The sequence below is a fragment of the Hemicordylus capensis genome, chromosome 4 (genome assembly GCF_027244095.1).
Source record: "Hemicordylus capensis ecotype Gifberg chromosome 4, rHemCap1.1.pri, whole genome shotgun sequence".
Classification (NCBI taxonomy): Eukaryota; Metazoa; Chordata; class Lepidosauria; order Squamata; family Cordylidae; genus Hemicordylus; species Hemicordylus capensis.
Window position 1 is genome coordinate 41,257,294 of NC_069660.1, and position 27,540 is coordinate 41,284,833.

General features: G+C 42.2%; 1 protein-coding gene across 19 annotated transcripts in view; it reads left to right on the plus strand.

The window, feature by feature from the left end:
• PTPRT (protein tyrosine phosphatase receptor type T) overlaps positions 1 to 27,540 on the plus strand; it is a 938,880-nt gene that overhangs the window by 695,451 nt on the left and 215,889 nt on the right. For all 19 annotated transcript variants that reach the window (XM_053243888.1, XM_053243897.1, XM_053243900.1 and 16 more), the window contains 2 exons: positions 7,577 to 7,778; positions 12,526 to 12,628. In XM_053243888.1, coding sequence (XP_053099863.1) covers positions 7,577 to 7,778; positions 12,526 to 12,628 — 305 coding nt within the window. The remainder of the gene's footprint in view (positions 1 to 7,576; positions 7,779 to 12,525; positions 12,629 to 27,540) is intronic.

The following is a 27,540-nucleotide window of genomic DNA, read 5'->3' on the forward strand; positions in this document are numbered from 1 at the left end:
TGACACAGCAGATTTGTTCTCTGTTGCTCCTAAGGGCAGAACGTAGGAAGCTGCCATATAGTGGGTCAGACCAGTCTAGCTCAGTATTGCCTTCACAGACTGGCAGCAGCTTCTCCAAGGCTGCAGGCAGGAATCTCTCTCAGCCCTATCTTAGAGATGCTAGGGAGGGAACTTGGAACCTTCTGCTCTTCCCAGAGCAGCTCCATCCCCTGAGGGGAATATCTTACAGTGCTCACACTTCTAGTCTCCCATTCATATGCAACCAGGGCAGACCCTGCTTAGCTAAAAGGACAAGTCATGCTTGCTACCACAAGACCAGCTCTCCTCTCCTTAGAACTAGAACCAATGCATGGAAATTACAATTAGGCAGATTTAGGATGAATTTCCTACCTCTAAGAGCTATTTGACAGTGGAACAGTCTGCCTTGCTCAGTGATTGGTTCTGCTTCTCTGGAGGTTTTCAAATAGAGGTGGGAAGGCCAGTTGTCAGGAATGCATCAGTTTCCTGTGCTGAACCAGTAGATCTCCAAGGTTCCTTCCAACTCTAAAATCCAGTGACTCTGATTTTAAATGCATGGGATTTACTAGGTTGGACTTCCTGATCAACTGGTCCCACAAGGAAGATGCCTAAGCCTAAACTTTAGTACACCTGTTTGGTGGAGTAACCATGAAGGATTTCAAATATACTGTATAAAGCTTCCTTGCAAGCTTCATTTTTTCTCTCCTGTGTATGGCCCTATTTTCAATAACAATAATGTTTCTCACCTCCCAGCATCCTTTACCCCTGCTAACTTGGCAAAGAGGCACCTTTTAATGTGATGATTCTTTTATTTAGCAGGGGGAGAGTAACTGGCCCTATCCACCCCCAGCACAGTACCTCCAGTGACTGTTGCTGATGTCTATCTTATGTTTCTTTTTAGATTGTGAGCCCTTTGGGGACAGAGATCCATCTTATTTATTTATTATTTCTCTGTGTAAACTGCCCTGAGCCATTTTTTGAGGGGCAGTACAGAAATCAAATCAAATCAAATAAATAAAATAAATAAAGGTATTTTGACATCTACTTTCAGCATAGATGGGCAATTGTCAAACCTTCTGTAAGAAATGTTTTCTTTAATTGATGTGGACTGTACTCTCGTGTAGGGTTTACCTAAAATTCAGTAATCCAAAAACCTTTGGGCTAAGATGAGAGTTAAGATGCTTTACATTTTCACTTGTGCTCCAAAAACAATGGAAATTGCAAGTTAAAGTGCCCATCTTAACTTGCATGCCATATAAGCTGTAAATGTTTTGTACAGTCTGGTATATGATGCAGGCTTTAGAAATGAGGCTCCATGCATCCACACTTTGCCTTGATCAGAGATGCATCAGGCAGAAATTCATCAGGGGCATCTCTAGGAAGTGATTAAGGGATCACTTCAGGAAATTGCACCTGTTAAATGTCTGCCTGGATATATCCCTCCCCAGCCCAATGTCCAACTGAAAGACCACGGCAAAGTGTGGGCATGTTAAACACATCTCCCATTTGAACACACCTCCCATTTGAACTGTTGATTCACTAGATTTTTGGTTTTAGAATGCATGAAACTAAAATTGAATGGCCCCATTTAATTCTGGTTCCACTAGATCCAAAGATGAATACATAAACCTACTGAATACATAAATCTACATGCCTCAGACTAGGCACTCAAAAAGACAGCGACTGTGATAGTAATGGTTCATGTGTTAGTAGTAGTAATTGCTGGAATTAGCTTGAACTTGTTTTATCCTGAGCCATCACCAGATGCATTTCAGATGGTAGCAGCACCCAGAACAGGTTCCCCTCCAAAGATCTTATTGCTTGGGAAGAGTCATATGGGAGCAGACAGTTCTCAAGGCATCCTGGCCCAAAATAATGCAGAGCTTTAAAGGTAATGACCAGCACCTTAAGTTGTGCTTGGAGACAAATTGAGAGCCAACTTAGATCATAGACTAAGGGGTTTACATGCTCCCTATAACTGGCTTCTGACAGCAGCCTAGCAACTGCGTTTTGGAGTAAATGAAATTTCAAAACACCCTTTGGGGCTGCTCCATTTACAATATGTTACAGTCAAGCCTCACTATGTCCAAGGTGAGGGTGATAGTGGCTGACACATAAACTAATGCTGTGCTTGTGCAAACATTTTGGGCTAGCTAGTTCCAGAAAGTCAGGAGCTTGCTTTTTATATTGATTAATATCACCTTTTCTGATTATATTAATTGCTTTGGGATTAGGATCCACCTTTGACTTTTCCCCATGCTTATGCTACCCTTGTGCATTATTTAAATGCTTTTTCAAATTCAGAACTGGATTGTTAACATGGTGGGGGTTTTGTTGTTATATAATACATATTCTTGTTATCTAATACATATTTAGAGATAAATATGTAGTAATATGTAGTAAATACATATTTAGAGATAGATGTAGGTTTCATTTTAGAAGGTAGGTACACACCATAATATTGATTGATTGATTGATATACCGCCCTTCCAAAAATGCCTCAGGGTGATAGATACACACTTCTCAATATGCTGTTTCATTCAGGCAACCAGGCTTTACATTTGCATTTCTTTGTTGCACTGTTTGCATTTTGCATGCATGCCATTCATACCCACAAGTACAGGAACTTCATTAAAATATTCCCAAATTGGGTTTCTTTTATGGCCTGCAGCCATGATAGGCGTTTCCCTTCTACAATGGAGGATACACTAGGGATGTGCGAAACGTTTCGGGTACAGAATGACCTGTACCCGAAACAGCGAATTTCGGGTGATTCGGATCCGAACCGAATCACCCCCGACGATTTCCGAATAATTTCAGATCCGAAATGAATCACCCCTGTTTTGGATCCGAAATATTTGGATGTTTCAGACCTCCATTTTTGTGGCCTTCTTCCCCCCCCTCCATTTTGACCAATGACGTCTATTTGAATTTCCCGCCTTTTTGCCTCCAATTGACTTCAATGCAAAAAGGTCTGATGAGGCGTCTGCTCAAATTTTGGATCCCAGGGGCAAAATAGTAAGGTGGGGTGGTTGTGCCTAATGGGTGGAGGCTACCACCCCAATTGCAGAGGGATTGGGCAAAGGGCTGATTTTTGGAGAATTTTTGAAGTTTTAGTGTATTTGGGGCAGATTGGGGGCATAACGTGGGATCTGGGCCAAAAGAGTGGGGTGGGGTGGTAGTGCCTAATGGGTGGAGGCAACCACCCCAATTGCAGAGTGATTGGGCAGAGGGCTGGTTTTTGGTGAATTTCTGAAGTTTACGCGTCTAAGGTTTTCCCCCATTAGGTATAATGAAGTGTGTATCACTTCACGTCAGGGGGAAAGGGGTGGCCTAGGGCAGTGTGGGGTTGGTGGTAGTGCCAGGTAGGGGCAAGGAAGCTACCTGCATTTTTTCAAAGGATTTGGGCAGAGGGATGATTTTTGGTGAATTGTTGAAGTTTACGCGTCTTTAAGGTTTTTCCTCATAAGGTAATTTATGGAGCTTTCAGCAGCCCCATAAGTGCACTTGGGGGGTGCTGGGGTGGCCCAGAGCGAGTGGTGGTGTAGTGCACATAGGGTGCCAACCACTCCCATGGGTTGCTAACCCATGGGGTACAGAGTTCTGTTGTTTCTGAGGTATTCTGAGTGTGGATTCTATGATAGCAAATTAGAGTGGATTCATGGTGTTTCATTGAAAATCTCATTTGCTATGTTGCCCCTGGACCCTTTTTAAAATCCGAATTGATTCGGTTTTGGATTCGGATTAATTCGGATCTGAATCGAATCAGGGGTGATTCGGATGGGCCATATTCGGATACAAAACAGAACAGGGGTGTTTCGGTTCGTATCCTTATCGAAACACCGAAAATCCGAATTGCACACCCCTAGGATACACTCAGAAAATGTTCCCTCAGGAGTCAGGGAGGACTGTATATGCATATGTTCTGTTCACTTTTGGTTTCACTTCCTATTCCCCTCCCTCAGTCCCATTCATTTATATCCAGACTCCTCCTCCTTGCTCACATCTGTTCCATTCCCTCAAATCCTCTATGCATAATTGACCTTCTTTGTCTTTGCACTTGGGTTGTGGGGGAGAGCAAGGGCTTGACTGTGTGTGTATGCTGCATGTAAATCATCTGCAGAATAGGACTGATCAGGTCTGTTTTCTCTCATCACCATATACTGCAGTTAACATGTTCATGGAATGTTATTATGATTAATATTCAGGATAATATCTTTGATTGGTTCTTTATGAATTGTTTTTTAATCAATTTAAATCCATTTTTAATAGATATAGATATATACATTAAACAATCATTGATTTTTATCAACCCTGTTTTGTTGGTTGTTTGGAATGAAATATTTTCTTCCTATTATAAAAGAAAGGCAGGATTTCTCCAAAGATTTTCTCATACGCCTGAGAATTTGATTTTGTGAAGCTCTTCATTAAAAATTGAAGATGTGTGCATATATTAACATACATTGATTTATGTGTAGTGTTTCATTACATATAACTGAGCATCTTGTAATATCAGGAAAGGTTAAAGGAGCAATTGAGCATGGTACATTATATTGACGGCTCCGCTGAAACTGAGCTGCCTTTAGATTTAATTTGGAACACAGTGAAGAATTTTTCTGGTAAATAAGTCATGAGTTTTACCCTGAGTGTGTATATTTCTGTGCAATTGCCACTGATAAGCATAATGGAAACCAGGCAGAATTTCAAAGGTGTGCTTTGGGCCTGTAGCTCTCCAAAGGTGTGTTAGTAGTCCCAGCAATATATGCGCTCATGAATATTTGTCCAGATTTATATTGACGTGTCAGTTCTCTGTGGTGGAAACTGTATAAAAATCTTGAAAAGCAGGGACAGTGATTGGAAGCAGAAGGTGAATCAAGGAGAATGGAATATATGTCTCTGCTTTTAATTCTACTGTTTTATATTTGAGATGTACCAACTAAACCAGAATAATCATAATGAAGTTAGTGTTCTTCCATAGGTCTAAATTAAGATCACAGTAAGGTGAGGTCAAGGTAGGCAAATTAAGCAAGCATTTCTAACAGTCTTTATCTATAATAGCAGGCTCCAACTGGGTCATTTTGACCTGTGTTGTCATGGTTTTAAATTGGACATGTAGGAACAGCTTTGTTAATTTTGTTAATTTTACTTTGCCAGTTCTCTAGAATGGTGCCCTTAGCAACCACAATCTTGTCCAAATAGTAGGTTATGGCAGGCTTTCTAACTGGTCTGAGATGTCTTTTATTTGAAAACTCTGGCCAGTCATTCTTTCCATCTAGAGGCTGACATCTAGACACGGCACAAGCAGAACCCCAAAGGCACATGTACATGCTGGAGAAATATGGAAATATTAAACAAGTAAAAAATATGGATATAATAAACAAGTAAACTTGATAAGGGAATCTTCCTTCATGAAGCTTCGAGCTGTGAAAGAATGCTTCCTCTTCACTACTGCTGTGACTGTGAGTGCTGAGGAACTGGGCTCAAAGGACATCTGGCTCCCAGGGGCATGTATACCACATTCTTAGAGTTCAATTTCCCCAAAACTTCAACTGCCCTTTTGGCAGTATAGAGACAGCCTTCTTTCACTATCACCAGTGTTGTTGGGAGACTTAACACTGGTGAAATGTCCATAGATGCCCTGCTTATATAGCATATATCGTGTGTTCTCATTAGATTCAGTTTTCTGAAGAAAGCAGCCTCTCTCCAGCTCTCAGGTGTTGCACCTGAAGTGCCGGCTTCCATTCCCAAGTGGAGTGCAGTACACAGCAACTTAAGAATCATGTTTTCCCTGAGGAGAGGGCAGTGAAGACACTACTGCCTGCCATCAAATCGTCTGATAGAGGAAAGCATAGGAAAGGCTCCAACAAGGTCATATACCAGATCATGTCATTCCACCTACCTTATCAGTAGGAGAGGTCAGACTTCAATTATCTTTCCATCAGCCTGACTGGGGCCAGCTGCCATTTGGCTCCTCCATCTACATTTGTGACCATTTCTCCTGACTGCATTAGTATAGAAGGTGGACAGTAAGGCCCCCTACATCAGCCTGGCTGAAACTAGTCCTGGGCTGAATTATCTCTCTGCTATTTCCCCAACTCTTCTGCAGGCAGCAAAAGGGGAGTATTAATTCTCTCCACTGGAAGCTCCACAAAACTACAGCAAATATTTCAGGGTGGTGGCTTATGAGGAGGGTGGCTTATCTTTATTTATTTCTATTAACTGGAAAAAGCAGCAGTGCCATCACTTCAAACACCAGTGCTCTTCCCAGTCACCTGTTCCTGCTGGACCATATTTTAAATCCCAGAATGCACCAGAGGAATTATGTGACACTTGAAACACAACTGCTGCTGTCATATTTTTCCAGATAAAAAAAGAAAAAAAATATATATAAGGTAAGCCACTTTTCTCATCACCTCTGCAAGGTACAGTATATGCTGTAGTTTTGTGGGGTTCTCACAAACCTTCAGCGACCTCTCCCACCCTGAACGTGGCCAGTGATGCTCTGAAAAATATTTACAGTAATGTTGATGAATGACTTAGGGTCACCACAAGCTGGAAACAACTGCCATTTGGTTTTTCCCTTCCTAGAACTGTCTCAAGCAATGGCCATGGAACCTAAATTTGTTTATTTTCTTCTTCCCTTTCTATCAGATTTTCCTTTTTTTTGTGCCGATTGTATTGTGTCTGTTGAGCATATATATAACCTTTGAGCATTGACATAAATATAAATGTAGTAAATAAATATATTTGAACTGTCAATTAGCTTGTGACAGGAATGAAAGGCAACTATTGCAGCTGAAGTTTGGAACCCCACTAGTATATGTACTTTCAGAATCTTGTGTTTTATACTGTGCATCACCTCAGGTACTATTTAGTGGAAAGGCCATGATTCATAAATACATCTATATGTTGTTTGATTTTAAATATTGATTTATTTTGCTTTTTGCTTAAACTGTTTTGAGTGTAGAAAAAGTGTTATTCAAACATACAAACCTTGTGGTATGCATGAGAGTTCACTTCCCATTTTCTTGAGATAACCCAGTTTCAACAATGGGGCCTGGGAAGTAGTGTGTGTGTTTTTTGAATTCGTTCAAGCATTATGACAAATTTGTATTCTGAACCAGCTAATTACTGGCAACATCACTACTCACCAGATCAGGCTTGTCCTTGATATCTATCAATCTAGCCTGGTAAATGTCATAATTTAACCAGTAAATATTGATCATGGAGATGAAAATTAGTCAAAACCTTTTGGTGAATCTTGAGATTAAATGTCAAAAGTTCCTGACATTTTCTACTGACTTGAATTACCAGCAAATATCCAATAACATATACAAAATATATAACTCTGCCCTATGTTTTAAAAAAGACAATTGTTGGATTATCAACCTTAGACCAGGTGGTAACATTCAAATACAAGCCAATTCAAATCCCTGCTGCTATACATGTTTCTCTAGCCATTATAACTTGCAAGGTGTATCTGTATGCAGAGAAAAGTGCATTTATAACATTTGGCAAATCACACAAGCACCCTGATTTTCTCTTTCATTCATTTCAGATTACATACAAGGCTGTTGGATCCCTAGATCCCACTGCTGACCTCTCCAACCAAAGAGGAAAGGTCTTCAAGTTAAGGAATGAAACTCATCACCTCTTTGTAGGGTTATATCCAGGGACTACCTACTCATTCACCATCAAAGCCAGCACAGTGAAGGGCTTCGGACCTCCTATCACCACACGGATTGCTACTAAAATTTCAGGTACTACAGTGAAGAGGAGTTAGTGATAACTTAGTTCTCACATTGATCTGTGGAGATCGAGTGAAATAATGAGTATGCTGGTCTAGTTTTTTAAATGAAATTTGCTATAGAAAAAATGGATTGGGGGGAAAAAAGAACTCTGAAAAAAACAATAGTACCCCCCAATCAACTGACATTGTTAACTGAGCAAGTAACAGGTCTCAAGTTTAACTCTTCAGGATTTGTGAATCATGGTGCTTTTTTTCTGGTCAAGAGATGCTTGATGAGAACCAGAACCATTTACCATTAGCCAGAGATTGTTTCTGAAAGATGACCTCATCTGCTTGCTCCACTATTTTCTGCTTAATATATTTTGTGAATGGGGCTGTGGAACACTTGTTTCTAAGATATAACTAACATTGATGTTCAGCACAGAAGTATAGGCTAGGCTTCAGAATCAGCTGTAACATTAGCTAGAAATTGTATTATTTCTCCATTTGGAATGTACACTATTTGGGAATGTGACACACTTTGCAGGCACATTACAAAATGCAGTTTGTGCAGTGGATAATAATTGCTGCTGCTCTTTTATGTGTACCTTGGCCAGTGTAGTTGTTTCTGCTTCCATAGTTGTATCTGATCAGGATCTGTGTAGAGGTTTTTGATAACAGGTTTCTTTAATAGTATGCTTAGCATATATGCAAAAAATTCACCTCCCAAGTGTCTGGGCATAGCTTGACTGATACACTAAGCACTCTATATGAGGAGCTCTGTGGGCAGAAGCCTGTATGTAACTATTAGGTTACAGGTAATGTTCATTTGAGTCCAGATTTGGAAGTGCTTTTAAACATCTAGCAGTTTCCCTTAATTGAAGCATACCATGCTCTTTCAACTCTCCCAAGTTCAAAACGTTCCCATTATATATTGTAACTAAGCATGTGTATGGTAGCAAGCATGAATGGTCCTCTTTGCTAATCAGGGTCCACCCTGGTTTGAATGGGAGAATACATGTGTGAGCACTGTAAGATGTTCCCCTTAGAGGATGGGGCCACTCTGGGAAGAGCATCTGCATGCTTGCATGAAGAAAGTTACAAGTTCCCTCTCTGGCATTTTGAAGATAGGGCTAAGAGAGATTCCTGCCTGCAACCTTGGAGAAGCCGCTGCCAGTCTGTGTAGACTATGCTGAGGTAGGTGGACCAATGGCCTGACTCTTTATAAGGCAGCTTCCTATGTTCCTATGGAACATTTACATGCTCTTTCCCTGTTTCCTCTTGTATCCGTTTCACTCCCCTTCCTCTTCTGCCCGCTGATGTGTCAATAACTGGATTGTAAGTACCTTGGGGCAGGGATGTGTCTTCTCATTCTTTGTGCAGCACCACATACATCGATGGTATAATAATAATAATAATAATAATAATAATAATAATATTTATTTTTTTTAAAGGCAGGTGTTATTGACTGGTTTGTTTTATCCGGACAGCAAATCCTTCCCAAGGACCTGGGATGGCTAAATCCCCCACCCATTTATAATAATAGCAACAATATTGATAATAAAATTCAGCCATCCCAGGTCCTTGGGGAGGATTTGAAGTCTGGATAAAACAAACCAGTCAATAACACCTGTATGACTGTGTAAACAAGAAATGATGATGATGATGATGATGATGATGATAATGATGATGAGACAATGAACTGCATGGCTTTTGGCTTAAACACCTAACAAGCCTTCATAAACAACTATCAAAACAGTCCAATCACGTTTTGTACTGAAGTGATATTGAACGAAGGCTAACAACTGGGAAAACTCATCTCATAATGAAAGACCCAGCAAAAGGTGCAGTTCCAAGTAATTATAGACTGATATCCTGCCTGCCAACCATGTTCAAATTATTAACTGGAATAATAGCAGATGAAGTAATGCAACACTTATTAACTAACAAACAGCTTCCAGTTGAACAGAAAGGAAATTGCCCGAAGACCAGAGGCACAAAAGACCAGCTGCTGATTGACAAAATGATTTTAGAAAATTGCAAGAGAAGAAAAACCAATCTAAGTGTTGCATGGATTGACTACAAGAAAGCCTTCGATTCATGGCCTGACACATGGATACTAAAATGTTTAGAAACAACTGGTGTCAGCAAAAACATCCAGATATTTATTTTAAAAAGCAATGAGCATGTGGAGTACACAGTTAACAATCAATGGCGAGACACTTGGACAGGTTAGAATTAGAAGAGGCATTTTCCAAGGGGACTCACTATCCCCTCTGTTGTTTGTAATCACCATGACCTCACTTTCACAAATACTAAACAAAACAGGCCTCGGATACCAAACATCTAAAACATCAAGTAAAATCAACCATCTGCTGTACATGGACGATCTGAAGTTGTATGGAAAGTCCCAGTCAGAAATCAAATCACTGCTAAACACTGTCCGTATATTCAGTAGCCATATAGCAATGGAGTTTGGACTAGACAAGTGTGCTGCATTAATAATGAACAGAGGAAAAATAAGAAAACCAGAAGGAATAGAACTGCCCAATGGAAACAGCATGAAGAACCTGGAAGAGAAAGAACATTACAAATACTTGGGCATTCTCCAGGCTGATAACATCACACACACTGAAGTTAAAAGAAAAATAGGAAGTGAATACATCAGGAGAGTTAGAAAAATCCTCAAGTCCAAACTCAATGGCGGGAACACCATACAAGCCATCAACACCTGGGCTATACCTGTTATCAGATACACTGCAGGAATAATAGACTGGACCCAGGCAGAGCTAGAGACGCTAGATCGTAAGACCAGGAAAATCATGACCATCAATCATGCTCTGCACCCCTGCAGTGATGTAGATAGGCTCTACCTCCCTCGCAGCTCAGGTGGAAGAGGAATGCTGCAAGTCCATCAAACAGTAGAGGAGGAGAAAAGAGGCCTTGAAGAATATATCAAGGACAGTGAAGAAGATGCACTTCAAATGGTCAATAACGAGAAACTATTCAACACCAATGAAACAAAACAGGCCTACAAGAAAGAACAAGTTAAGAACCAAGCAGAAAAATGAAAAAATAAGCCCCATGCATGGTCAATATTTGCACAATGTAAGTGGAAAATAAGACATCACCAAGACCTGGCAATGGCTTAAGAAAGGCAACTTGAAGAAAGAAACAGAGGGTTTAATACTGGCTGCACAAGAACAGGCACTAAGAACAAATGCAATAAGAGCAAAAGTTGAAAAGTCAACAACAAACAGTAAGTGCCGCCTTTGTAAAGAAGCAGATGAAACCGTGGACCACCTAATCAGCAGTTGTAAAAAGATCGCAAAGACTGACTACAAACAAAGGCATGACAAGGTAGCAGGGATGATACACTGGAACATCTGCAAAAAATACAAGCTACCTGTAGCCAAAAATTTGTGGGACCATGCAATTGAAAGAGTTGAAGAAAATGAAGTTGTAAAAATATTATGGGACTTCCGACTACAAACAGACAAACATCTGCCACACAATACACCAGATATAACTGTAGTCGAGAAGAAAGAAAAACAAGTTAAAATAATCGACATAGCAATACCAGGGGATAGCAGAATAGAAGGGGGGGAAATGGAAAAAAAATCACAAAATACAAAGATCTACAAATTGAAATTGAAAGGCTGTGGCAGAAAAAGACCAAAATAATCCCAGTAGTAATTGGTGCCCTGGGTGCAGTTCCAAAAGACCTTGAAGAGCACCTCAACACCATAGGGGCACAGAAATCACCATCAGCCAATTACAAAAAGCAACTTTACTGGGAACAGCCTATATTCTGCGACGATATCTATAACAACAGCAACAACATTGACAATAAAATTCAGCCATCCCAGGTCCTTGGGAAGGACTCGATGTCTGTATAAAACAAACCAGTCAATAACACCTGCCTGACTGTGTAAATAAATAAATAATAATAAATAATCTTAAATGATGCTGTTTTGGAGTTTGGTTTAAGACTTGGTAATAGTTTTATGGTAATCTCATGGTAAGAACTGGGTAATAATCCCATTGATAATCCAGTTGTATTGGTGCCATTTCCGCTGGGGGAAAAACTCTTGGAAAGGATTAGCTGCAAAGTCAAGATCTGAAATTGCCAACAGAGCAAAATAAAAACACTTTCTTTTATATCCCTTTAAACTGAATATTAAAAAGTGACCAACATTCATACAAGCATTCATAAAATACCTCTTGAATGCAGAATCATTAACTATGTTTAACTGTGCAAAGATGCAATCTAACCAAAGATAATGAGGTTGAGACTGTAAAAGCTGCTAGGAAGACATGCGTGACCACTTCTTATTATTTTTAAACAATAGTGATTAATATACTCTGTGACACTTTGTGCATGTTTATCACAACATGCGTGCTGCTGCATCTTCCTAATACAAGTTGCAAAAGCACACATTTGCAGATAAGCCAAAATTGCACAAGGGATTGATTGCATGGCCACTATTTCCAGTGGCTGTACAATCAAGCAAGTCTCCTTGAACAAATTCAGCATTTGCGCAAGTTGCATTTTCACGCATCAGGAAGACACAGCAGCACTTGTGTTGCACTAAACGCACACAGAGCATTGCACAGTATGTCAACCAGTAATCAAAAGTCCAAATCTGTAAGAATTCTAAATCTGTACAGTGCTGTACAGAAGAATCATGAATGTTCTTGATGTGCATTAAGTCTCCTTTCAAACTCATGATGTCCCAGAGACAATATCTAGCAAAGATTTCTCTGTTGTTTTCCAGCACCATCAATGCCTGAATATGATACTGACTCCCCTCTGAATGAAACGGAGACCACCATCACAGTTCTACTGAAGCCTGCACAGTCTCGTGGAGCCCCTGTCAGGTAAAACTTCTTCTCATTTTTGTCTCTGTACTTCCTTGTTTACTAATGTGCCTAAGAGATATGTTTTGTTTTTAAAAAGTCAGGGCTTTGATTACTCAGTTGGTAAAGTAATCACAAATTGAAAATGTCACATAGTAATTAATTTTCATTGGTGCTGAAGATACTTCTTTAAACAGTCTGTGATAAAGTAAGATTTATAGGGGAGTTTTTTGTTTGTTTATAATATTCCTGTCCCACCTCTCAGTTACATACTTTCAAAGTTGCTAACAAAAAGAATTATGAAAGTGTAATAAAGCTATAAAATAATTAGAACTACAATTAAAGCATAATAAAATCAGTAAAGTGGTTAAAAAAACACTAAACACTAAAAACACTAAAACAGCAAAGACAGTTATACAATTAATCATCAATTAAAGGTTGGGGAGAATAAGGCAATCTTTAGCTGGCACTTAAACTAGCCTGGTCAAAGATTCCAATGCCAGGATGTCCCCACTGAAAAAGCTTTCACTGCCCACCTAATCTCTTAAAGCAGGGAAACCTGGATTGAAGAGTGGCCAGCTTCATCTGTCAGCAGACATATTTATCTTTCAGTCTTTCAGATACCTGGTTTCCAAGCGACATAGAGTTCCATAGGTCAAATTCAGCACCAACTGTGCCCAGAAATGAATTGGAAAGCCAGTGAATATATTTATCAATGCTGGCAAGATGTGTTCCAACCAACTAATTCCTCTGAAGTTCTCAAGTAGCCTTCAAGGACAGTTGTACATGTAATAAATTGAACTAAGCAAGTGTGAATATTTGGGGGGCATGGATAATAGTAGCAAAGCTACAAGGCTACACCAGCCAAAACTACTGAAAGGTGTGGGTCCCGGCCACGTAGAGACCCATTGAGCATGCATGGAGGCCCGGAACAGGATGAAAACTGCCTGAACCAGGCAATTTTTGATTAAGTAGATGGTGGTGGGGGAAGGGGGAACCTCCGGAGACATACACACACCCTGCGGCTGCGGACAAGCCCCCAGAGTGGCGACGGTGACTTTTATTAGTTTATTTTTAAAAGTTTAAAACAGTTTTTAAAAGGAACCCCCAAACTTAATCGGGTGCACAAAACCAAACATGTTCGGTTCAGACTCAAATGGAACCGAGTAAATTGGTTTTGTGCACACCCCTACTTTGCTAAGCAAGGTCCATCCTGGTTTGCATATGAATGGGAGACTATATGTGAGCACTATAAGATATTCCCGAGGGGATGGGGCCGCTCTGGGAAGAACATGTGCATCCTTGCATGCAGAAGGTCCCAAATTCCCTCCCTGGGATCTCCAAGATAGGGCTGAGAGAGACTCCTGCCTGTAACCTTTGAGAAGCCGTTGTCAGTCTGTGTAGACAATACTGAGCTAGCTGGAAAAATGGTCTCACTCAGTATAAGGCAGCTTCCTATGTTCCTAAAAAAGTGTTGGTGCTGTGGAGGAGGGGCAATTTTCATTTATCTCCCCTTCTCTCCAGAGCCAATTGTTGCTTCCAAACATATGTCCCTGAGCACAACCCCTAGGGACACATTTTGGGAGCCATATTCAGCTTCAGAGGGAAAGGGAGATTGGTGAAAATTGTCTCCACATTTGCAGACAATCATTTTGCAAGCCTCAGAAGAAATTCTGAGTTATATTCCATCTGAGGTAGTAAAATTTCTGTCCTGAACCAGATAGTTAAAACATCCAACAGCATCGCTAATCTGTGGAAGTGTGCACAGAATGGGTTTTGCATTCCATTCCGTTGTGTGCACAGAAGTCACTGTAATGGTGGCTGTGCTTGCACAGAGGCCCCAAATGGGCCTCAGCGTGACTGGTCTGTCATTTGGGTTGCTGGTGGGGGTTGGGTTGAAGGAGCCGCCTGGGGAAGCTCAAATCCAGTCCTGATTTGAGCCAAACCAGGATAGCCAGTTCCATGCACATCCCTATATTCTTGTGGTAATAAACAACAAATCTACCTCCTCTCTTATATCTACAGAAGTAAAGGGTGGCTTTTTGATAACTTTGGCTTACAGAATTAAAAAAACATCAAACATTGATATACATCAAAATGTTGGAATATAGAAAGATGTTCACTTGTTTTGTTTAGGTACATAAGGGAAAATCCATTTTTTTCAATGGCTTGCATTAGCTATATTACATGTTAGATTTTCTTAGTACTCCAGAGATACCAAAGTAAAGATAAAAATTATTTTAGCAGATATATAGAAGGATGGTAGTGGGCAGTTAAGAGCAGACAATGCTTAAAAAATTATTTAGGGTTTGGTTTTTTTCATATTTCATTTTACCACCCACTGTCATAAGTGTTGCTATTTTCTTTCTTTTGATTGAACAGTCTTCCTTTATTTTTTAAAACTCAATTTGCCATACTTTTCCTATATTCAATAAACCTCACTGTAGAAAATTCTTATTCCACTATAGTGCCTTCTACTGAGATAATTGAAGTCACAGGTATATGTACTTTGTTTCCAATGTATGATAGGCTAATTATGATAATCGCATTTTATTCTCAGATAAGACTGAGGTTATTTGCAAAGTTAACAAGGGTCATGGAAATCTTGCTTTTCCCTGGCCCTCACAAATATCTGTGCAGGGCTGAAAGTACATACAAAAGGAGTGGAAATGGGTTGGCAGTTTGCTAACTTGCTCACGCAGCTCTGCATAAGATTCAATGGGTTGCACAGGTGTTCACTAGGGTTTGGTGGGGGACCAAACAAAGGCCTTTTAAAGGCATTTATTTATTTATTTATTTAAACATTTTTATACCACCCAAAACTTAGTCTCTGGGTGGTTTACAACAGAATAAAAACAAAGTAAAACATTCGTTAAGACAAAAATGGGGAGGGGGGAAACACACACATTACAATTTAAAATTTTTAAAATAATATTTTAAAACAGCATTAAAATCATTAAGACAACATTAATTAAAAGCCTGGGTGAAGAGATGTGTTTTTAAAGACTTTTTAAAAGCTGTCAGAGATGGAGAGGCTCTTATTTCACTAGGGAGCACATTCCAAAGCCTCGGGGCAGCATCAGAGAAGGCCCATCCCTGAGTGCCCACCAGAGGAGTCAATGGCAGCTGCACACGGACCTCTCCAGCAGATCTCAGTGGGTGGTGGGGTTCATACTGAAGAAAGCATTCCCTTAAAAACCCAGGGCCCAAACTGTTTAGGGCTTTATACAGGTGAAACTCGGAAAATTAGAATATCGTGCAAAAGTCCATTAATTTCAGTAATGCAAATTAAAAGGTGAAACTGATATATGAGACAGACGCATTACATGCAAAGCGAGATAAGTCAAGCCTTAATTTGTTATAATTGTGATGATCATGGCGTACAGCTCATGAAAACCCCAAATCCACAATCTCAGAAAATTAGAATATTACATGGAACCAAGAAGACAAGGATTGAAGAATAGAACAATATCGGACCTCTGAAAAGTATAAACATGCATTCAGTACTTGGTTTGGGCCCCTTTTGCAGCAATTACTGCCTCAATGCGGCGTGGCATGGATGCTATCAGCCTGTGGCACTGATGAGGTATTATGGAAGACCAGGATGCTTCATTAGCGGCCTTCAGCTCTTCTGCATTGTTTGGTCTCATGTCTCTCATCCTTCCCTTGGCAATGCCCCATAGATTCTCTATGGGGTCAGGTCAGGCGAGTTTGCTGGCCAATCAAGCACAGTACACTGTATACTTTTCCCATCCAGAACAGGCAGATCAAAATCATCTCTCGAGTTCCGACTCCGCACAATGAGTACCTCCGTCTTAGCTGGATTCAGTCTCAGTTCGTTATCCCTCATCCAGCCCGTTACGTCCTCCAGACAGGCATTTAGGGAGGTTATGCTCCTTCCCGATGATGTTAACATGGAGAAGTAGATTTGGGTGTCATCAGCATACTGATAACACCCTGCACCAAATCTCCTGATGATCTCTCCCAGCGGTTTCATGTAGATGTTAAACAACATTGGAGACAGTACTGAGCCCTGAGGGACACCGTAAAAAAGTTCAGATTTTGAAAAACAACCGTCTCCAATGGACATCATCTGGAACCTGCCCAAGAGGTAGGAGTAGAACCACCGCAAAGCAGTGCCTCCAACTACCAATTCCCTCAGATGCTCCAGAAGGATACTATGGTCAATAGTATCGAAAGCCGCCAAGAGGTCAAAAAGGACAAACAGAGTCACACTTCCTCTGTCAATTGCCAATTGGAGATCATCCATCAGGCCGACCAAGGCAGTCTCCACCCCATAGCCAGCCCAAAAGCCAGTTTGAAATGGGTCAAGATAATCAGTTTCATCCAAGAATGTCTGGAGCTGGGAGGCCACCACCCTCTCAATTACCTTGCCCAGCCACGGAAGGTTGGAGACAGGCCTGTAGTTGTTCACGTCTGAGGGATCCAGGGTAGGCTTTTTCAGAAGCGGTCTAATAATTGCCTCCTTAAGACAAGGAGGCATCCTACCTTTCCTCAGAGATGCATTTATAATTTCTACCAGGCCTTCTACAACAACTCCCCTGCCAGATAATATAAGCCATGTCGGACAAGGGTCAAGAGAACAGGTGGTAGGCCACACCATTCCAATCAGCTTGTCCATATCCTCAGGAGTCACAAACTGGAACCGATCCAACCTAATCACACAGAGGAGTCGCTGGACACCTCCACATCAGACACTGAGATAATTGTGGAGGGGAGTCTAAGTCGGCCTGAATACAAGATATTTTTTCTACAAAGAATTCATTAAACACATCACAGCGGGTAATCGATGGTTCCAGATTCTGATTCAAGGGAGGAGGGGCACTCACTAGCCCTCTCACAACCCTGAACAACTCAGCCGGATGTGAACTTGTGGATGCAATACAGGCAGAAAAGAATTGCTTCTTTGTATGGCCTGAGCATAGGTCTTCAAATGAGCTCTATGTTGCAGTCTGTCGGATTCAAGCCTAGTCTTTCTCCACTTGTGCTCCAGTCAACTACCTTGCCACTTCAGCCCCTGTAGTTCTTCCGTATACTAAGGGGCCAATTTTGAAGCAGGTCAGAGAGGACACTTAGGAGCAATCATGTCTACTGCCCCAGTGAGTTTGCTGTTCCAATTCTCCACCAGGGCATCAACAGGATCACCAGCAGAGCCAACACTAAATCCCTCCAAGGCTTCTTGAAATCCTATTGGATCCAGTAACCTTCTCAGGCGGATCATCCTAATAGGTCTCTCACCCCTGTGAAGGTGGGAAGTGATTGTGAGTCCAACCTTAACCAGATGGTGGTCCGTCCATGACAATGGGGAGATCACAGGATTCCCCACCCACGGAACAACACCCTGATCAGAGTGAAAGACCAAACCAAACGTGTGACCAGCAATTTGCGTCGGCCCCAAGACCACTTGGGATAGGCCCATAGTCGTCATGGCCACTATGAACTCCTGAGCTGCCCCGGACAAATTGGTCCCAAAGTGAACATTGAAGTCCCCCAGCACCACAAGCCTGGGGTACTCCAACACCAAGTCCGAGACCAAGTCCGTTAGCTTGGTTAGGGACTCTGTTGAGCAGCGGGGCGATCGGTAGACCAACAGAAGTCCCAGTCTATCCCTGGTCCCCAGACTTAAGTACACACATTCGATATGGTCCAACACTCTAACAGGGATCCTGGTAAGGGAAAGGTTATTCTTGTAGACCACAGCCACGCCACCTCTCCACCTCCTCGCTCATGGTCCCTCACCCGCTCCTCAACAGAGTAGCCTGGAGGAAGAAGCTGGGACCACACTGGGCCCCCAGCCTCCCCCAGCCAGGTCTCTGTAATACATACCAGGTAGGCACCTTCATCCAGAATCAAATCATGGGTGGTTTTTGATTTGTTCTGGACCGACCTGGCCTTGCAGAGGAGCAAGGTGAGGTTCCAAGGATGATCAGCACTGCTCCCCAAGGTCAAAGAGCTGGCAGGACAGCCGGAAGGGGAAACAGCTATTCAATTTCCAAGTCACCTTCCCCTGTAACAGCCCACTGACCTGCCAATGTTACTTCTTCTGTTCCCCACCACGACCGGAATGGCCGCCCCACAGTCAGTGGACACGCCCTCTGTCTCCCCATCTCCAGTTAAGCCTAGAAACATTCTAAGATTGTCTCACCCAGGACAAATTAAAATAGAAGCTCCACTATTAAATGCTCCCCCCATATACAAATACCTAGGCCAAGAGACCTGGCCCTCGCCATCCCCCGAAGTGGCTCCCCCAAAGGGGTGACCCCCTTTGGTGGCGACCCCGCCGCCACTGGCAGAAGCCTATATAGCCCTGAGCAGGCAGCTCTAGGCAGATGGAATGCAGGAAACTGCCAAGTCACCCTCCTCCCTGGCCCCAATCCTGCAAGGCCTCACCTCAGCACAGCAGCCAGTCCTGGGGGGCAGATAACAGACAGAGGGGCAGCAGGAGAAGCACACAGGCAGGCACCCAGTTTCACACCCTCAGATCTACCTAGGAGCATATGTTGTCTCTCCTCTAGCTGAAGTCTAGTTATTGCCCATTTTCTAGCTGAAGTCTAGTTATTGCCCATTTTCGAGCTGAAGTCTAGTTATTGCCCATTTAATCTGCAGCATCTGTCCGTAATACTACATGGGCTGATTGTGTAGGAAAATCTGTTGCACAGATGCCCCAGGTTAAATGTGAAATAACTTGAGCAAGAAAAATATTTATTTATTTATTTATTGTTCAATTTGTATACCGCCTTTCATTAAAACAATCCCAGGGCGGTTTAAAGGGAAAATTCAAAAACAAGATTGTAAAAAAGACGCAATTAAAATATTAAGCTAAAAAATATAAAACAAATCTGATTAAAAATTTAAAACAAAAGCATAAAAGCAACACAGAGTACAAAGAGCAGCAGCAGAGTCACACAAATAAAAGCCTAGGCAAAAAGCAAAGATTTTACACTGTTTCTAAAAGCTGTGATGGAAACCGAGGAGCGAATAGCCACTGGGAGAGCATTCCAGAGTCTGGGGGCAGCAACAGAGAAGGCCCTGTCCCACGTGCCTGACAACTGAGCCTTGCTCATTGTTGGCACCTGGAGCAGAGCCCCCTCAGATGACCTCGTCAAGCGGGCAGCAACCCTTGGGAGCAGGCAGTCCCTCGGGTATCCCAGGCCCAAACTGTTATTATTATTATTAACAGTGGAGGATTAATAGAGAGGCAGAATAGGCATTTTCCTATGGAGGCAAAATTTGAGGAGCAGCAAATTTTGCCACTCAAATTTTGCTGCCCCTCTCTGTGTGTGGCGGCGGCTGCAGCAAAGGTGGGTGGAAGCGAAGAGAGAGCTCCCCACCTTTCCCTTTCTTGATAAAGAAAATGCCACTGTGTGGTGGTAGCCACAGTGATTGAGGGTGGGGGGAGAGGAAAGTCTCCCCTTTTGCCCTCGCTGCAACCAGTGGGGGGAATGGGGCGTGTTGATGGGGGAGGGGCAAGGAGGGAAGATCCCCCTCTCTTACCTTTGAAAATGCTGCTGCATGTTGGGATGGGGGCAGCAAACTCCTTCCAGCTCCTCCCTCTGTGGAGGAAGGCCAGAAATGGGCTGCACGGCAGAGAGCAGAGTGCTGTCACTTGGGAGGAGCAGGGGAGCTGGAAGGAGCTCGCCACCCCACATCCCACTGTGTAGCAGCATTTTCAAAGTTAAAAGAGGGGACTCTCCCCTCCCCCCCATGCACTTCACCCCCCCCCCACTGGTAGCAAAAGGCAGAACTTTCCCCTTGCCCCCCTACCCACAGTCATTGTGGCTGCTGCCACGCAGCAGATTTTTTAAAAAGAAAGGTAAAAGGAAAGACGTTCTCCTCACCTCTCCTGCAGCGACCATTGCCATGCCCCATCCCACCGCTGGAAGCAGCAAGAGCAAAAGGGGGGAATTTCCCTTCACCTCTCCTCCCTGCGGCCACTGCTACACAGCAGTTTTGTTTTGTTCTTTAAGGTAAAGGGGTGGCAAAAGCTTTTTTGCCTATAGGTGGCAAAGAGCTTAATCCACTCCTGATAATAAAGTAAGGTGGGGGCTCAAACCCCATTGAACACATTTACAACACATCTCTGTGACATGAAGATTCCCCCACCCCCACCCCTTGAACTTAAAAGCAGTTATCCAGACCAGTTTAGAATAGTGATGGGCAGGCCTACCCAAGTTTTCTCCAAAACTAATCCAGAGTTGGAAAATGTATCCAGACTGTGGGCCTAGAACCCAGTGCAGTATGAGCTGATGATGTCATTGCCATGGCATCATGCACCAAGGCCTCTATCCCTTACACTATGTATATGATGTATCTATAGTTGCTGGGAACAATGGTAACTTCCTTGTGGCCCACAGGGCCACTATACACACCACGCATGTGTAGTGTGTGTAGGTTCCAGAGCACTTGCAGAGTTTCTGCTCTGTGTCTTTTTTTTTTTTTTTTTTGGGCCAGGAACTGAGCCTTCCTTACCCCACCCGCCACACACACCACCAGGAGGGAACATAGCAGTATGGAAAGTATACAGCAGAATCTAAGGCTGCCGTATTTTTGCATGTGGTGATGTTGCTGCACAGCAGGGCTTAAAGATATCAAAGGCCCTGTTTCATATTTATTTGGTACCAGACCCAGACAGCGACATTATGGGGTTAAATTTGAAGCCTGATTTGATGGAGATCAAACTAGGCCCTTCTTGTAACCATGAAGGAGGCAGGCAGCTGGGTAGAACAGGGGACACTTGGAGCCGCCCCCCGCATAGGCCTTGGAGGCCCCCTGCAGCTCTTGCCTTGCCACCAGGGGTGAGCACATGGCAGGTGCCCCCCAGCATGGTGAGCGCCCTGTGATTGTCTTTGGTAGAATGATCATGATCTCAAAACAGTAGTACATTTGTTGGTAACCTCCAGACTTGATTATTGCAGTGTGCTCTATGTGGGGCTGCCTTTGTACATAGTCCGGAAACTGCAATTAGTACAAAATGCAGCAACCAGGTTGGTCTCCGGGCCATCTTGAAGAGACCATATTACTCCTATATTACAGGAGTTGCACTGGCTGCCAATAAGTTTCTTGGGAAAATATAAAGTGCTGGTTATAACCTATAAAGCCCTAAACAGCTTAGGTCCATGGTACTTAAGAGAGCATCTTCTTCTGCATGATCCCCATCGTCCACTGCATACATCAGGGGAGGCTCATCTGTGGCTACCTTCATGTCGTCTGGTGGCCACCCAGGGACGGACCATTTCTGTTGTCACCCAAAGACTTTGGAACGCGCTTCCTGTGGGTATAAGAGTCTCCCCATCTCTAGTGGCTTTTAAAAAGTGTCTGAAGACTTATCTTTTTACCCAGGCCTTTTAGCTTTTTGACTTTGTAACTTTTTAAATTTTGGATTATTTATTTGTTTGTTTTAAACTGCTTTTAATATTTAATTGATTTTAATGTTTTGTTTTTATTTGTTGTGAACCACCCTGAGACCTTGGGTTAGGGCGGTATAAACATGCGCTAAATAATAAATAGAGTACAGGAGGGGTTTATCATTGCCTAAACTCCTCCTGCATTCTACCAAAGACAACCACAGGGCTCTGTGGTTGCCAGGAGTAAAAACCGACTCAATGGCACACTTTACTTTGCCATCTCCCATGCAGTATGAGATGATGCCTTTCAGCATCTTTCCTATATCGCTGCTTCCTGATATAGCTTTTGCCTACATGCTCTGAATTCATAATAACAAATCAAGAAGGTGATAACTATTGGTAAGTAATATTTTAGAGTCAAGTCCATGATCTAAATGGTAATTTTAATATTAGATGTTGGTTTTGTAGCTACACTTGTGGATCAGCTCAAGAAGAAAACTAAGAATGTGTTGAGTTTTCTGTGCAAAATGAAATTGATAGTTCTGATGAAGCATGTAGGAAAAAGCTGAGTGACAGAGCAAGTTCACTGTACAGTTCTCCATTAATATTGAATAGCTGCTTTACACTATGTCTTTAGGAAAAAAGTATATTTGCTCTGTAGAAGGGCAGGTAAAAAACATTTACAGAGAACAGGTAGAAATATAACTGAGCAGGCAAATAAGAACAAAGAGAATGTCTTCTCTCTCTTCTTCTTGCCTACATCAGCTGTACATAGGAATCATTTTTTCTTATTTTTGTTGCACTTTAACATAACAAAACAGTGGTTGCAGAAATGGAGATAGAAAACAGGGCTTTATCTTAGTTAAGTTCCATGGGGCCTATGGTCAATAGGCTGCCACTAGCAAAGCTTAGGGAGAATAGCAAGAAAATAGAGTCATGAGGACTGGGAGTGGGTTAAACATAGCCCCCTATCCCCCACCAAAGCATTGGAATATATTCTTTCTTCTTGCGTAATTGAATTGCTGTCATGGGAAATGTGAAGAACTGCACTTGGAGATACCACAGTGGTGTAGGTAAAATGTGTGCCCACCTTTGACATTGGTTACCAACAAGAGAGACCTTTCATTAGGGCACAGAATGTTTCAGGGAACTTGTAATGTATGGTCTTCTCTCTCCCCACTGCCCATTATAAGCAGGGCATTTTGCAAGTAATACTGAGCTTCCACACGATCAGGGGCAGGAATTTCAAAACTGTATCCTCTAGGGGCTTCCTTGTATTTTTTTCTCTTAGTGCAGAGAAGATGGTAACAACATGAGAGGGATTCAGCTGGTTCAAACCAAGCATCCATCTAATCTACATACGCAGCTTGGGGATACTACCGTACCCGGCTCTGCTTTTGGAAGCTCAGGTGGAGGCAGTGGCCAGGGGTGCCTTTGCATGGCTTTGGCTAGTGCTACCTTTCTTGAGAAGGTAGATCTGGCCACAGTTACCCATGCCTTAGTCACGTCACAGCTGGATTACTGTAACGCGCTCCACGTGGGGCTGCCCTTGAAGAATATCCAGAAACTGCAGCTAGTACAAAATGCGGCAGCTAGGGTTTTATCTGGAGCTGCCCGGTGGGAGCACATCACACCCATTCTGAAAGAGTTGCACTGGATGCCAGTTTGTTTCCGGGTCCAATTCAAGGTGCTGGTTTTGACCTTTAAAGCCCTTAATGGTTTGGGCCTGGGATCCTTGAGGGACTGACTGCTCCCAAGGGTTGCTGCCCACTTGACGAGGTCATCTGAGGGGGCTCTGCTCTGGGTGCCGACAATGAGGGAGGCTCAGTTGCCGTGCACTCGGGACAGGGCCTTCTCTGTTGCTGCCCCCAGACTCTGGAATGCTCTCCTAGTGTGTATCTGCTCCTCAGTCTCCATCACAGCTTTTAGAAAGCATGTTAAATCTTGGCTTTTTACCCAGGCTTTTATATGATTGTCTCCACTGCTGCTTCTTGTATTTTGTACTGTTTTTATGCTAGTGTTTTAATTAAAATTTTAAAGTTTTTTTCAAGTTTTTATATTTTTAGCTCAATATTATAATGTGTCTTTTTTATAATCTTGTTTTTAAGTTTTCTTGTGAGGCGCCTTCGGATTTTCTTAATGAAAGGCGGGGTATAAATTTAACAATAAATAGTGTTTTTAAAAAAATCCAGCATCCTGTTTCCAGGAAGCCCACAATCATGACATGAAAGCAAGAGCACTGCCTGATCACCCCACTTTCTATAATTGGTATTTGGTGGCATGTTATGAAATACACATCACATTATTTATTTATTTATTTATTTATCTAACATTTTTTATACTGCCCAAAACTTCTATATCTGCGCGGTTTACAACAAAGCAAAATAAATGACAACAGAAAACGTTAAAACATTACAACAAAAATTTTAAAACCATATTTTAAAAAAATATTAAAACTATTCAGACAATATTTAATTAAAAGCCTGGGTGAACAGATGCATCTTTAAAGACTTTTTAAAAGTTGGCAGAGATGAGGAGGCTCTTATTTCAGCAGGGAGCGCATTCTGAAGCTTCAGGGCAGCAACGGAGAAGGCCAGTCCCCGAGTAGCCACCAGACAGCCAGATGAGAGAGAAACAAAATGGCAGCAGAAGAGGGGAGAAAATGGCAAGGACGGCAGCAGGCAGGGCAAGAAAATGGTGGCAGTGGGCAGGCTGGGAAAGAAAGCAGCGGTGGATGGCAGGCAGGCAGAACTAGAGGCGCAGATACTCTGTGCCAGGCCCAGCTTGTTTTATTTCTTGAGCCTCATTTGCATTTTGTTTTTTGCTTGCATCTTCACATCCTAAATAATGTGATGTCTACCTCACCACTCATCCCTGATTCCAGAACATTTATGGATAAAACACAATGAAGATCCTTGGGGGATCTTACTGCAGATTACTTGGATCAGAATGACAGCTAGATCTGTCAGTAGACAAAGATTTGGCTGTGTGCATCTTTTCATTCCTTACTTCCAGGCCACCTGTTATACAGTGTGCTGTGTGCATTTGCACCTAAATACAAATGAAAAGGAAGATGACTAAACTCCAGGTTTGCTCCTGTAGACTGAGACATTTCAGGACTTAATTATACTACAGGTATATAAATTACGGAAACATGTTAATGCTCCCATGATTAAAATTATAGAGGGCCTAATTGAAAAAGCATAAACTGAATTGAAGAATTCCCAATTATAGTTTGCTTTGAGGTGTTAATTTTCCTCCATAATTAATGCATAATTTCTTGGAACCAGAAAAGGGGGCTGCTGCATTAATGCGTGGGCTGCAGATGGAATGAGGGGATTATCATAAATGCACAGTGAAGATACAAAGGAAACCAAGCAACAATTATGGTATTTAAGCTGAGTTATTCTTTCCATAGTAGTTACCTAAAAATAAGAACTGGACATGACAGAGAGATTAAGGATGGATTCTCATATACAGAGTCATAGAAAATATGTGAGAAATTGCAGAAGTCTTGTTTTTGTTCATCCAGACCATTTTTTTCAAAAATGACAATTGATGAGAAGATTGAAAATGCACAATGTTTCAGAAGCATCCGTGAATATTTTTTTATGACAGGGTTTTAAAAGAGATTGCTGCTGCTCCCCTTCATCTTTGTGCAATACTTTCTCATTACTATTTGAAATGGAGATCACATTTTAAGAAACTCATAGTGCAGGAGTCTACTCCTATGAGCCCTTTCTCACAAGCAGTGAGAAAGGGCTACAGAGCTTGCATGGAGGAAGCACTAAAGAGCATACATCCCCACAGACGATCATTCTGCTCCAAGGGCCGGGGTGCCGGGACTTGTCGTTCTGCCCTCTGGAGCAACAATAAAGCACCGCACAAGTGTGCAGTGCATTATGGGGACCCCCGCTCCCCTCCCCATGTCTGCTAGCTGCGACTGACAGACAATCATAAAAATAAAGGGAGGCTTCTTAGGCAGGTTTGCCGCTGTGGTGTTGTTGGGATCAGCCCAATCCAGGATGCAAAACTGGGCTACCCTTGGCCCAGTTTTGCACGTATGTGTGAATAGCTTCTATGATTTGCTGCACAGGGGGTAGGTTTGGATCCCCTGCATGTAGCAGCATAACTCATCCATTTGTCCCAGTACTGGGCCACAACCCCTATGGTTAGAGTATTGGACCAGGACCGGGAAGACCAGAGTTCAAATCCCCATTCAACTGTGAAACTCACTGGGTTAACTCTGGGCCAGTCATATATCTCTCAGCCCAGCCTAACTCACAGGGTTGTTGTGAGGATAAAAATAATCATGTACTTCTCAGAGGAAGAGCGGGATATAAATGTAAATAAATATATAAATAATCGGGTTGCAGGCAAACTCTTACACAAAATGCATAAACTGTATAATGGACTTTGGAGGGACAGACAGTTAGCAGAACCATGTGCTCCAACCATTGCAAATAATAGGAACATAAGAACATAGGAAGCTGCCATATACCGAGTCAGATCATTGGTCCATCTAGCTCAGTATTGTCTACACAGACTGGCAGCGGTTTCTCCAAGATTGCAGGCAGGAATCTCTTGGAACCTGATGCACTTTTGGAGGGAGCAGTTTGTAGTGATAAAATGTCATGGAATTAAAAGGTTAATTATCTTCTGCTTATGCACTGTGGTCCTGAACCAGATTGTGTCCCTATGCAGGTGCCATTTTAAAATTTATTTATTTTTGAATCAAACAAGATGACCATTTGGCCTTAGGATCCAACTTGATATGTCATGGAGATGAATGCATCTCTGCTGTATTTACAGTTTCGCAAAGAGCAGCTGCAGAGGGCCCTGATCTGTTCTTGAGTTGTGGACATAAAGGTAGGGGGATCTTAATAAAATCCACAAGACCAGTCTCCTGTCTGTTCCAGCTAATTTAGCCCCTCCCAGTGCTCCTTATTAGCACCTGTTCCTATGGGGTGTTGTACAAAATGGTCATACTTTCTATTATGGAATAAATAAATAAATAAAGTAAAAGTAATAAAGTTTTTACAACATGAAATAAAGATGAAACAAATCCACATTTTCTGTACTGGCAGAAAATTCCCAGAGCAGATATCAACTAGGGGTGACCTGAAACAATTCATTAGCCTTATTTTAGATGACCACTTAATGGATTTGGAAACAGGAGAAATCACTGAAGTTTTGTGGTGGAGGGGGGCACAAAATTATGTCTGATATTTCAAGGTGGGTTCGGTGGCTAATTTAACCATTCTTTCTTGTTACTGGAAAAGGACATCACAGCAGTGGCACTTCAAGTGCAGCTGCAGCTCCTGGTGAGTAGATCCTACCAGCCATCACTTTTTCTCGCAGAATGCACTGGGATGCTTGTCACACATGCTATTGATTTCTGAAGTTTGCATCCGATTTTAATGTGCTAACTAGACTTAAATATTACAGCTGAATCAAATTTTCACGTCAATACCTTCACCGTACAATGAAGAAGAACTTTTCACCAAATAGCTAAGCACATTTCATGGGTGGGAAAGTACATGTTTACTTTTCATCCACAAATCACAG